The 12,802-nt window shown below is 44.1% G+C and overlaps 1 protein-coding gene across 3 annotated transcripts in view; it reads right to left on the bottom strand.

Annotated features, from left to right (window-relative positions):
- The window catches only part of USP33 (ubiquitin specific peptidase 33), an 89,068-nt gene that overhangs the window by 55,804 nt on the left and 20,462 nt on the right, over positions 1 to 12,802 (bottom strand). For 2 of the 3 annotated variants that reach the window (XM_077823558.1, XM_077823559.1), the window contains exon 4: positions 12,440 to 12,502. In XM_077823558.1, coding sequence (XP_077679684.1) covers positions 12,440 to 12,502 — 63 coding nt within the window. Of the gene's footprint in view, positions 1 to 12,439; positions 12,503 to 12,584; positions 12,648 to 12,802 lie in introns of all 3 variants that reach the window. The other variant, XM_077823560.1, reaches the window with a different exon arrangement.

Genomic DNA, 12,802 nt, shown 5'->3' with positions numbered 1-12,802 from the left:
TGGTAGGGCCCTATCAAATTCATGGTTCATTTTGGTCAATTTCACAGACGGATGATTTTAAAATTGATCAATTTCACCTTTTCAGATGTTTACATAAGGCTATTGTAGGGGGGTTGTGGAGCTGCCCTGCAGGGGAAGAGGAAGTCTTGTCCCTCCCCATCCCCAGCTGGGACTAGCAGCTGGAGCACTGCGCAGAGTAGGAGTCCCCAACCCCGTGCAAGATTTCATGGGGAAGATCAGATTTCATGATCTGTGATGTGTTTTCACAGCCATGAACTATCAATACCTAGGGCCCTACCAATGGGATAGAGTGTTTTCATCTCTAGGTCAGTATTTAAAAATATCCCCTGGAGATAGCAAGTAATCAAGTCTTTGGCCCTTAAATAGCTGTCATATGGTAATGTAAAATGAGACATTTTGGTTCAGTTCCTAGCAAACTACAAACAAGACTGTCAGCTACAAAATGTTGGGGATATATCCTGAATCCAGTTAGTTAAACTGTTTAGCAGAAAGGACTTTTAAGTACAGTCTACGTACTTGGAACTGCCCCCCAAAATCAAGATTTATCTCAAATTGTAAACATTAGAACAGTAGCATGTGTGTTCTCATCAGATATACAATGGATAACAAAACTGACAATCCTATGGCTGATTTGCTCAGGTTCAAGCATGTAGTTATGTTCAAGCATAATAAATAAGGCTCTCAAATGAAAGGTTGGTCTCAAGTATGCTGCCCTTATAAAGCCTAAGTTCTTTGATGTTTCTTATCTCGTACAGGTCAGTGTTAGTCTAACTGTAAGTTAGCATTCTGGATTTAGTCCAACAAATATCTGGAGTTAAATGATGGTAGAAAAGGACGTTTACCCCCGAGGTGCCTCATGCAGGAAGTTCCAAGCCGGTGGGTTTCTGTGAGACAGAGGTCCCCAAAGAATGGGGCACACTCCCCTGGGGGGTGTGAAGGAATGCCCAGAGAGGTGCGGTGGGGCCTGGCCATCCCCCACAGTAGTGGGAAGGGAGCACCACCCAGCCCATCCCTGCTCCCAGCTCTGCTCCAGTCCCGCCTCCAACCACCTCCCTGACTCCCGTCCCCATCCCCAGCCTCAGTGCGGCTGTGCTCCCAGCCCTGCGGCAGCCCTCAGCCTTGGCCGCTGGCTGTGTCTCTGTTCCCAGCCCAGGGCAGAGGCTGGGAGTGGAGCCGCACCTGGCCGCGGGCCCGTCTGATGGCCTCCACCACAGCCTGGCTACAGCTCCGCTCCAGCTCTTGCCCCAAGCCTTGGCCCCTGGCTGTGGCCCCAGACCCATATCCAGCCTTGGCCCTCTTATCCCATCCACATCCTCCCCCATACAGCAGCCCATACAGCACCGCTCCCAGCTCGGGGGGGGGGGGGGCGCAAGCCTCAAAAATTTGAGGACCGCTGCTGTAAGAGCAGACCCAGAAGCTCCTGCCTTGGTATCCCTAACACAACCTATTTTCATCTTGTTTTCATACAACACTCCTTTCTTCTTTGATCTCTCCATCTGAATTTCTTCTCTCTGACTACCATCTCCCCTCATTCAATATCATACCACACATTTGTCCCATCTCTGCCCCATTACTGGGCCTTCTGCAACCTTCAGTTTATCAATGTTCATGAATTTTCTGCTACATCAGGCCCCTCCTCTCAACCCTCTTGTCCACTCTCCACTCTGCTTTTTCCTCCACCCATGCCCCTTTCTATCACTGTGAAGTCCAATACACCAATTCCAGACCTGTCTCACTCCCAGCATCTGCTCTCTCCATTACTGTCCTTGTGCTGCTGAGCATCCTGGGACCTCACTAACTTCCTTCACTGCAGATTCCTTCTCTCCTTCAACTATCATCTCCCTGGCGAAGCAACTATACTTCTCCCACATGGAGTCCCATGCCCACAGTCCCCATCACTTCTTGGCAACCTTCGAGTCCCTCCTTAAAGCACTCCCCTTCCTGTCTCTCTGCACAGGCTCTTGCAGTCTTCCAGAGGGAAAAAAAAAAGAAAAAAACAAAACAAAACCCAAACAACAAAATCCACCAGGAATCTCCCCCTTGCACGTTCTCTTCCCTTTCTCCTGTCACCAGCCTTGAGGTCTTTTGCCTTTTCTCCTATAAACACCCATATCTGCCACAGTGATCCCATTCCTCTTCCTATCTCCTTACTTCTATTACTCATTCTTCCCTTATCCTTCTTTCTCAACCTCTTCCCTCACAATATGAACAATGTCCTGGTCTCCCTTGTCCTCCAAAAACTATCCCTCAGTCCTACCTACCCCTCCAGCTACAGCCCCATATCTCTCACACCTTTAAATTCCTTGAACACAGTCTACTACCAATGCATTCACTTCTCCTCCAATCCAGCCTTGGACCCCCTCCATCTGGCTTCCAGTGTTTCCACTCTACTGAAACCTCTCTTTCTAGGGTCTCCAATTATTTCTTCCTACACAAATTTCAGCCTCAACTCTTCCCACATCTCCTTTGACCTTCCTGCTGCGTTTAATATTATAGATCATCCTCTCCTTGGTATCATATCCTCACACTGGGCTTTCCAGATACTGTCCTCTCCTGGGTCTCCTCTTACCTCTCTGACCATTCCTTCAGTGGATCCTCTTCCCTTCTCTCACTCTGTGAGAGGGCTCTGTCCTTGGCCCTTTGCTCTTCTGACTTTAAACCTTATTTTTGGGCGATAGTTGGTTCACATGGCCTCAGCAGTCGCCTCTGTGCTGATGGCTCACAACTCTCTCTCCAGCACTAAACTGTCTCCTATCCAACTGCACATCTCAGCTTGTCTCTCCAACATCTCTCCTCCTGGATGTCTTAAATAGAACATGGTCAAAACCCAACTCCTTATCACTGTTGACAATGTCATCCTCCTCCCCGTCACTCAGGTCTGCAATCTCAGTCATTTTTAATTCCTCCTTTTCCTTTGCCCCATACAGCCAGGTATTTCCAAATCCTGCCATTTCCTCCTCAATATCTCCAACATCTGTCCTCTCCACAGTCAAATATCTCATTCAGACCTTAATTATTCCAATATTCTCTTCTCCAGGCACCCAAAAACACATGGTAAGCATTCTCTTTCTCTCTCACACGGTGAGTGCTCTCTTTCTCTCAAACACACGTGAGCACTGCTGGCTAAACTTACATTGCTTGGCTATTGATTTGATCATAACCTCCCTCTCTGAACCCCCCGGCTGGCTCTCCATTTGCTACTGCATCACCTTTAAGCTTCTTGTCACCACCTTCACAGCTCTGTCTCTCCCTACTTACTCTCTCTTAACAAGCTTCATGTTGCCCGTCCCCTTTGCTCCACCAAGTCTCCAAGCCTGTTCTGAGCTTCTCCCACAAATCAATGCTGTGGATTCTTCCACATGGCCTTCTATGCATGATATGATATTCTCAGGCTTATCCTCAAAGCTGATACATTGTCTACATTTAAGTGTCGCTGAAAGACTTCTCCCAAGTTGCCTACAATGATTCAAACGATACCATATATAAAAATTGTAAGCTTCTCATTACAGGAGTGTTTGGAAAATGCACAGCACATTGCGGGTGCTATCATAAATAATGGCAAGGAAACAGCCTTGCTGTTGTACAAGGTTCAAAGACACTCTTTCCTAAATACACATACACCCTCCGCACCTTCCCTCTCTCATGTGGCCACTCCACCTGAGTCCCTGCTCACAGACTACTATTGTACTTTTATAGCACACAGAGCTTTGGGGCAAAGTGCACTTCTTGTGCAAGCTGTTGTAAGCTACAGATAAAATTTTCTCTGTTAATATGGCCTTGAACAATGCCAGTGCTTTTGACTTGCAGACTTTTGGATAACAAAGTTGCTAGAAACGGTGACATTTCCTATATTCATTTTCAGCAGAGTAACTGAAATAATTAAGTAGAATTTCCTTAATTATCAGGATAAGTCTTCACCTGCAGCTTCAGCTATGTAGAAGCCTACAATAAACTGCTACAAACCTCTACAGCAAGGGCTCAATATTCTCTAAGTGGAGGAGTTAAAAATTATTATTTCTAGCATAGCCAAATGCAAAAGAGATAAAGCAAGGAAGCCAGTGAAAATGAGAGGGAGTGACAAACTGACATCAACCTTAATTGTTTCTCAAGTTAGAAAGATCAGAAATGACTATCTAGAATACTAGAGGGATGGATTAAATGGATAAAAAGAGCTTCAGTTAGATATGGGCTATTGTCCAGAAATTAAAGGAAATGAAGGAAACTGAACAAGAATGTGAGATATTGCTGTTATAAATGACAGCAGGCAAAGCTATCTTTTCCCTTTGTGCTACCTGAAAAACACATATCAATAACACTAACTTAGGGTGTAAGGCGGCAGCAATAAACTTCAGTACAGTGCTAGGAAATTATAAATGTTTACAAGAAATGCCAGGTACCACCCATACCACAAATGCCCTACAAGTAGCTCACACTATATATCATTTTACTTAAAAGTTGTAAAACTGATCTTTAATGCTAGTCATTAGCAAATCAGATTGTGAGATACTATATTAGGATTATATCAATGTCTAAATATTAGCTATATTATAGTAACACACGAAGGCTAAATCCCGATTGATAAGCTATCCTGCTGTGAACAGTAAAAAAATTATCTATACCCCAGGATATAATTATTCTAATTAAAGATAAGATGCAAGAAGTAAAAATAGAGAATACTGACAGGTGGGAAATGAGAAAGGTGGATGAGGGCAAGAGTGAGTTTCTTCCTAAACAGTACTGAAAGCAGTATACTTTTTGATATCTTTTGCTACAGAGCCTTTTGGGATAACCGATCTATGGAATTTAGATACTGGTGTGTTAATGAAATCAAAGTTTTTAATCACTTGTGTAAACTCATTCTCCAACATGTTGAAACACATTTATAAGCCACCTCCCACCATTGTGCTATAAAGCAAAAAATAAAGTATCACAAAAAGAAAACCTCTACTTGAAATTCAAACCAGTAAAAACAAATGAGAAATTTAATATAAGGAGAAAGGGATGTTAAGGTATTACATATAGGGCAAATAATGATAAAAAAAATCCCAGAGGCCTTAGGCAAAAGCCTTAAGATATTTAATAGAAGTGTAAAGCAATTATCTAAATGATTGTCAGGAGACACTGGATCCACATCCAAGGGGCCACAAAGCTACAATCACCTGCCAAGTTGAGATGTGATTCCTGTGTGGTAAAACTCACGCAGGAGCCCTTGAGTATAGCCAGGGCCTATGCCATTATAATTTTAATAACCAATAGTGCCAGGTTAAAGTTAACCTGACACTTGGTAGACAGCCAATAGCCACAACATGGGGTGGATGTAATACGAACACAGCTGCTTCAATCAGTGCACAAATGTACTATATTCTAGACTAGCTACATGCAGCTGAGTTACCGTGCAAAGAGAAATCTCAGTAACTGAGACTTGTGGTCACGAGGGCACTGTGCTGCCTGTCATGGTATACAAACCAGACTCTGTTGTAATTACTGTAATGGGGATCCTTTGAAGCTGCTGGACAAAGAGACCCCTTGCAGTTCTCCTTAGCGCTCTAATTCCAGGACTAATTACTAGCACAGTATTATCACCTGGGGCAACGCCTTGGCCTGGATTCAGCAGTACTAGAACAAACTGCTGACTGACTAGACAATAGCAATGCATCTGTAATGGACTGTCATTGAATAAATAGGGTGCAAGCCTGAACAACAACGCATTTTTGTACCAAGTCAGACATAGCCCACATATGTCCAGAGAAAGGGCATATTAAAAGTAACATTTTTAACTTTACTACCACTGAACATAAAAGAGGAAGAAGGAAAATCTCACTAGGTTTAGAATTTCTGAACCGAAGTCTCACACTAACGCTGAAGCAGACCCGAATGCTCTCCCCAGCTGAAGCTACTCTACCCCTGTTCATGATGCACTATGGGAAAACTGAACTGTCCACATTGCACCTTAGAGGAAGTTGTTGCAGCCCACCGAGACATCCTGTCAGGCCATCTTTTGGACATACTGACAGCATTTTCTCACCTACCAAAGGCACCTGTTGGAGCAAGATGATGATGACAACGTTAGAGACATGGCAGACTCGAACTGGCTGATGCTGCTTGTGACTCTCAGTGTAGCCGCTGATGCCCCTATGTAGAATAGCGCTTCTGGAGCAGCGCCACAAGCACAGACTGACAAGCACATAGTCATGTGCACCTGGAATGACCACTAATGAGAACCTCCACAAGAAGAAAGCTACATTTCTGGAGCTTTGTAAGCAGCTTGCCCCAACCTTCCAGTGTCATGACACATGCAAGAGGATGGCCAGAGAAGCAGGTTGCTATATCCACCTGGCTACTCCAGAATTATACAAGTCCATTGCTAATCAATTTGGCATTGGAAAGACAAATGTGGATAAAGTGGCAGTGGAAGTTCCTGAGGAAATCAGGCGTGTGATTTACCGCAAGATTGTGGGCATAAATAATATCCCTGAATTACTGCTGGTTTTGAGAGAACGGGGTTTCCAAACTGTGCCAGAGCCATTGATGGGATTCATGTGCCCATAGCTGCCCTCCTCAAGGACACATGAGTACATAAACCACAAAGGATACTATTGTTATGGAGGTCCTTGTGGACCAAAGAGACCTATTTATGGATGCCAACATGGGCTGTACTGGAAGAGTTCATGATGCCAGGGTTTCCTGCCGATCAGGAGTTTACCTTCATAGTCAGACCGGGACACAATTCTCACCAGAAAACACTGGCATAAATGGAGTAACTCTCCCCACTGTTATTCTAGGGAACTCCGCATACTATCTTTTGCCTTGGCTTATGAAACTATCTTGATCGCAGAGGCCCTGGCCAGAAGGTTTAATTACACTCTCAGTAAGTGTAGAATGGTGATTGAATGAGCATTTGGCAGATTGAAATCCCCCCAGCTCCATTTACAGAACTGTTTAGATTCCAGTATCATCAATGCTGCCTGCACTGTTGAGGCTTGCTGTGCCCTACACAATCTTTGTAAAACCAAAGGTGAGCCATTTCCGCCTGCATGGACCTATGACAGAAATGGATTGCTGAACCAGAACACTCAGCCAGACAGTGTGCCTCATCATGTGTTTATTATTCAAAATACACATTATGAACACAAACGTTCTTAATAGAAGAAAAGTCTTTATTTGTGAACTTTGCAGTATTACAAAAAAACAAAGACAAAACCCCAATATTAAAGCACTGTCAGGCAGGCCAGTTGTCATTACTCTATCAAAACAACAGCAATAAACCAACACCAGTTGTGAAACCAGTAATAAAACATAGTGCATAAAATAAACAGTGAACTGGGCAAATAGTGAAACTGGTGCCAACAAGCAAATGCCCTACTTTTCCGTGTCCTCTCCCCCATCACCAGTTTTCCTTTCCCTTCTTGCACTTTCAACACTTGGTACCACTGCACAGGGACAGAGGCCTGCAGGGGGCTATATTTGCCCTCTCTAGTATTTAGTAGCGTTAAGTCCCAGTTGCAAGAGTCACCCAAAATAGAATTGTCCAAAATGTTTGTGGTCTGCAGCACATGGTATCAGGGAGGGAACACAGGATGTCGTGCAAGAGCAGCAAGAGTCTGTACTCTTGTGATCATTAGCGCGAGCAGCCTCTGAAATAGATCTTCCTCCCTCAAGCAACGGTTCTGCTCCAAAAATCACATTGCCAGTCTCTCCTCATACACTAAAATTCTGTCCCCATGATCTTCAGCCTGTGCCTTTCCACTTGTCATGAATCCTTTTCCCTTTCATATTGCACCTGCTTATTGGCCCTGTCCAGAATATCCTGTAAGTTTATCACAGAAACTCTTACTCTTGGACCTGTCTGTGACAGTTTGAAATCTCAGGCTCCTGCTGCAATGTGGCTTAGCTGGCGAGGTACAAGGGCCTGCAGAGGCTGAAGGACCTGCATGTCCAACAGAACACTATCATCTCAGTACTTCAAAAATGGTTCAGTGCATCCACAAAGTACCTGTAGAATCTCAAAGCCAAAAACTGACACTTAACAATATACTGAAGCAGCATTATCGAAGAGGAATGCTTCGGTTCCCAGAAGCTCCATGGACACAACAGAGTTAGGGTGAAAAAGAGCACAACAGTAAGTTAAAATTTACAAATGCTATGTTTAAAGCAACGGTTCTCAACCTATTTACCATTGTGGGCCACATATGTAGCAATTTGTGGCCTGGTCTACACTACACAGTTAGGTCGACGAAAGGCAGCTTAAGTCAACTTAATTATGTCAGTGTCTACACTACAGCCGTGTCCCACCGATGTACATACCCTACTACACTGACATAACTCCACCTCCATGACAGGCATAAGGCTTACCTCGGCGTAGTTAGGTGAAGCAGTGTCTGTGTAGACACTCTTACTTACATTGGCTGTTAGCTCTCTTGTCAATGTCACAGCTCCAGGGGAGTCATGAAATTGACAAGAAAGCTGGGCAGCTAGAGCCCAGCTATCCCCCACTCCCTTGGAGAGCTGGGTGGCTGGCTTCTGCTCCCAGCTGGGGGTGCAAAAGCCAGCCTCCAACCCCCACCCCCCGCTAGAAATTTTGGCTGTCCTAATTTCACAGCTCCATGTTGAACCCATGAAATTGACAAGACTGACTGGCTCCTGGCAGGGAACCAAGTAGTCCTGGTCGGCTTCCTTCCAACACAGGACAGGGAACTGGGAGCCGAGTGGTGGGAGGTGGAGGCAGCATGCCCAGAGCCCGGGAGACCGTGGGGCAGCCAGGCTCCTAGCAGGGAGCTACCACCGGAGCTGAGAGTGTGGGAAGCTTAAGTAATGAGAAATGAGAAAATAGCACTGCTTCTCTTAGGTCAGTGGAAGCACTCTTGATGAGGACACACACCAATGACCCAAGGAGGGTAATGTGGATACGCACCACCTCAGTAATTACTGCAGTGGCTGTAAGTAGACCTAATATAGGTCTACTTAAGTTTTGAGTGTAGACATGCCCTGTGTGTTATGTGGGCCACATCCACACAATAATATATAACCTGTATATCACATGGGCCACAGCTGTGTGCTGACTGGGCTGTAAGTGGACCATGGGCTTAGAACCACTGGTTTAAAGATTGCAGACTATTGTAGGCTTTGGGAGGAGGGGAGGGCATGCAGATTACTACCTAAGCCTTCTCTATCCCTTTAGGCATTCCACATTTCTGGGGGACATAATCCTTTGAGTTTCCTGAATGGCAAAGTGAAATTTTATTCCAAGCTGCCAGTGGCAAACCAGCCCAAGAGGTTTTCAAGCTATGACAATTGAGCAGCACATCTGGTAATAGAATGGGCTGGCAACCTTCAGAGGTGGGTACAGAAAATATGTCCTTCTCGAAATGTGAATAGCTATTTGGGGTTCCTAGTATGGGAAAAGTTTGCAGCTATCAGCATCTGGAATTGAGTCAAAATTCCTGGGGGAATCAACAAGATGCTGTGTTAGCATCCACATGGATTACTGCCTCCCTATAGCTTCCAATAAAGCCTCCTCTAACTAAGTCTACATATACAAACACACAGTATAATGGACTGTCAAAGAACTACACAGCCATCCCCCCCTTCTTTCTTAGCACATTTCTGTACTACATACAGCCTCAGCTGTATTTCAGACATTGATTTTTTTCATCTGTGGACTATATTTCACCCTCCATCTTTACCAGGTACAGACGGCTTGTTACTCTGTTGTGTGGCTGATTTGTTCAGAATGGTATACTAAAAGGGAAGGTAATATATGATTTTTACTTTTAACACCTCAGCGCATCTTTGCAAGAATGTGCAAGCAACAAGTAAAAATGAAAGTGTGAATGCTTGTTTAACTGTTGTTTATGCTTCCTGGTCTCCACTTCGAATTCCACATGATGGCGGTGGTTGTGGGTTGATACCAAGGCTCTGGCACGCATTCCACCATTAGTGGAAGCATGCTGCTACCTGTAGCTAGCAATATATTTTGTTTTGGGTCAAATCAGAAATCCCTCCCACTCCTATAACAAACAGCAGCAGCAAGCATGGAACAAGAAACTTACCAGGCTCTGGGACTACTTCTGCTGGTTCTGTGGCAGGCTGCTCCTCCTGGGGATCATCAAACTGCCCCTCTGAGTATGGACTCAGGACATGCTACAGCTGCTCTGGTGGCAAAACCTCCTCAGGAACTAGTGTGAGCACCAGAGTCATTTTGGTAGCCTATTCCGGCTCCCCGCTGATTCAGCGTTCAGAAGGTTGCCATCCCAACTGATGGTGACCCACTGTTGGCTCCACACTCAGCACAGTACCCAGCACCCCGTCAAACTCCTTGTAAAAGTGGTAGTATGATGGAATGTTCCCAGAGGTACGGCTGTCATCCTTGGCTTTACAACAGTTGCTCTTGAGCTGCTTAATCTACTCCCTGCACTGGTCACTGGTCCAGTCAATCCCCAACTCTGCCAGCTTCTTCGCTCTTTCCTGACATGCATAGACACTTCTAGCCCTCGTACTGAATTTGAATGTTTTGGTCACCTTGCACCAGGGATTTACCAAATCTGGCTGATCTCATGACCAGGTAGCAGTGTGCAAGGTAAAGGACTTCTAGTCAATGGCCATTGCAAATGCACAAGAAGGTTCACTCCGTTTGCAGTTCAGTGGTCAGAATGGAAGGGTTAAATGGCAGGCAGCCATGCTTGAACCAGTGGGTTGCTTCTGTTGCAACTACTTAATGTGTTAATGCAACTACTCAACTATCCAAGATGGTTTGTGTAAAATGGGGCAGTGTGTCCATATGCACAAGCATCCCGTCTAACTATGCCGTGTCTATCCCATAACTGAAGGCACAGGCCCCTAGACCAGGTTCTAAGCTTGGTAGGAGATGCACTGAAGCAGTACATCAATACATATATTATACAAATGCACTTTATTATATGATATACTTTTTCCAAATGTTCAGATATTCTCTAAGAGTTTCCAATGTAATGTATTGGAGGTCAGAAAAAAGAGGACTGCACAGTAAAGTGAATGGCCCTACACAAAAGTATATTTTCCTCCAATGGTTCAAAGACTTCCACAATCTTTCCAAAGACCTTTCTGCTGTAGATTCAAGTCATGAGAGAAAAACATCCACATGCTGCAGAGGCTACATCTATAATCCAATAAAAAAAAAATCTGTGGCACCAAGTCCCAGAGCCCAGGTCAGTTGACTCAGGCTCATGGGGCTTGGACTGCAGGGCTGAAAATTGCAGTGCAGACATTTGGCCTGGAGCCTGGACTCTGAAATCACCCCCCACTAGGTCCCAGAGCCTGGGCTCCAGTCCGAGCTTGAACATCTACTCTGCAATTTTATAGCCCTGTGAACCCAAGTTAGCTGACCCAGGCCAGCTGCAGCCATGCGGTGGGTCTTTTACTGCAGTGTAGACATACCCTTAGAGTGCAGACAGACAATTAACCCAAGCATCATATGTAGGAAGAAATAATCTATTTGGGAAAAAAAAAGACATTACTGTTTATATAATAATGTCTGAGAAGAGTAAAAGACAAAAACTTAATAAAGCCTCCAAACACATGTCAGATGGCAGAATGCTGCTAGGAGCTGCAGGAATTATGAACAAGGTTCTGTGAGCTAAGCTGCACATTAGACCTGAATTATGGAGCACGAATCCTGGACTATGCAATAATGATTTTTCCCCCCCTTCCCCACACTAGTTCAAACTCTTCATTATAGATTTCAACATTAAATTCAATGTATTTTATGCAGATTTGTATATTGCAAACACAAAGATGCTTTCCAGAAATTGTCAAGGAGAAGCAAGATGTTGTACCAGGGAGACAAAATTCCTCCCCCCTTGTTACACATTGACAGTAATTAACTGTTCCACTGCACCCAGACCTACTGCCTGTCTACATCCAACAGTGACAAAGAATTTTTGTTAAAATGATCAGCAATGAAATAGTTAATCTAAAAGAGCATAATTAAACTGCAGTGTTAACTCCCAAGTGAGAAGCATGGGGCATTTTATGTTGCGAAGCACAATTATGCAGTAAGTTTAAATAGATGAATAATTATGCAGCAGCATAATCATTTTATAAACACATGGGCCCCCAAATGAATTAGACATGATCCCCAAGCGCAAGAAGGCATCATCAACAAGCAAAGCTTCAACTCAGGAAAAACTACCTGACTGCATTGGTCAAAAACAACAAGAATACTCTTTAACTATACTTCCCTTCCTCCACCTCCTCCTCTCAAGGAGTCGGGAGGGAAAAAGTTGCTGTCCTAGAATAAAGGGCTTTTACCATTTGATGGCGAGACCCTAGATGACAAAAACTAGAATGAAACCGTGTATATATATGTTTTTTATATATATATATATATATATATATATATATATATATACACACACACACACACACACACACACCCCCCTACCTGAGAATGTATGGTACTGTGATCTACATGGGATTCACCGCAGCCAACATACGAACATCTATTCTGTCAAACAAAAATAAGAGACATAATTATGGTGCAGTATACTCTATTAATTCTTTTTAGTGAGTTGTCAAATCAAACTTACAGAACAAAGTGATACAGCTTCCAAATGCATTTTTAATTCACACTATTGTACATCTGCAGGATTCTGAAAAGAGCAAGGTATCACACAAGGTAAGCACTGCAATAAATAATATAGTAAAGCAATGAGAATGCTGCAAGATTTTCCTCTGAATTTCCTTGATTTTGAGGGTGGGGTTAGACAACGTTTTTGATATATGTCTTCTCTTCAGCTGTTTTAAC

This window comes from Eretmochelys imbricata, chromosome 8, assembly GCF_965152235.1.
Source record: "Eretmochelys imbricata isolate rEreImb1 chromosome 8, rEreImb1.hap1, whole genome shotgun sequence".
Lineage (NCBI taxonomy): Eukaryota > Metazoa > Chordata > Testudines > Cheloniidae > Eretmochelys > Eretmochelys imbricata.
This window is presented reverse-complemented; position numbering and strand designations above follow the sequence as displayed.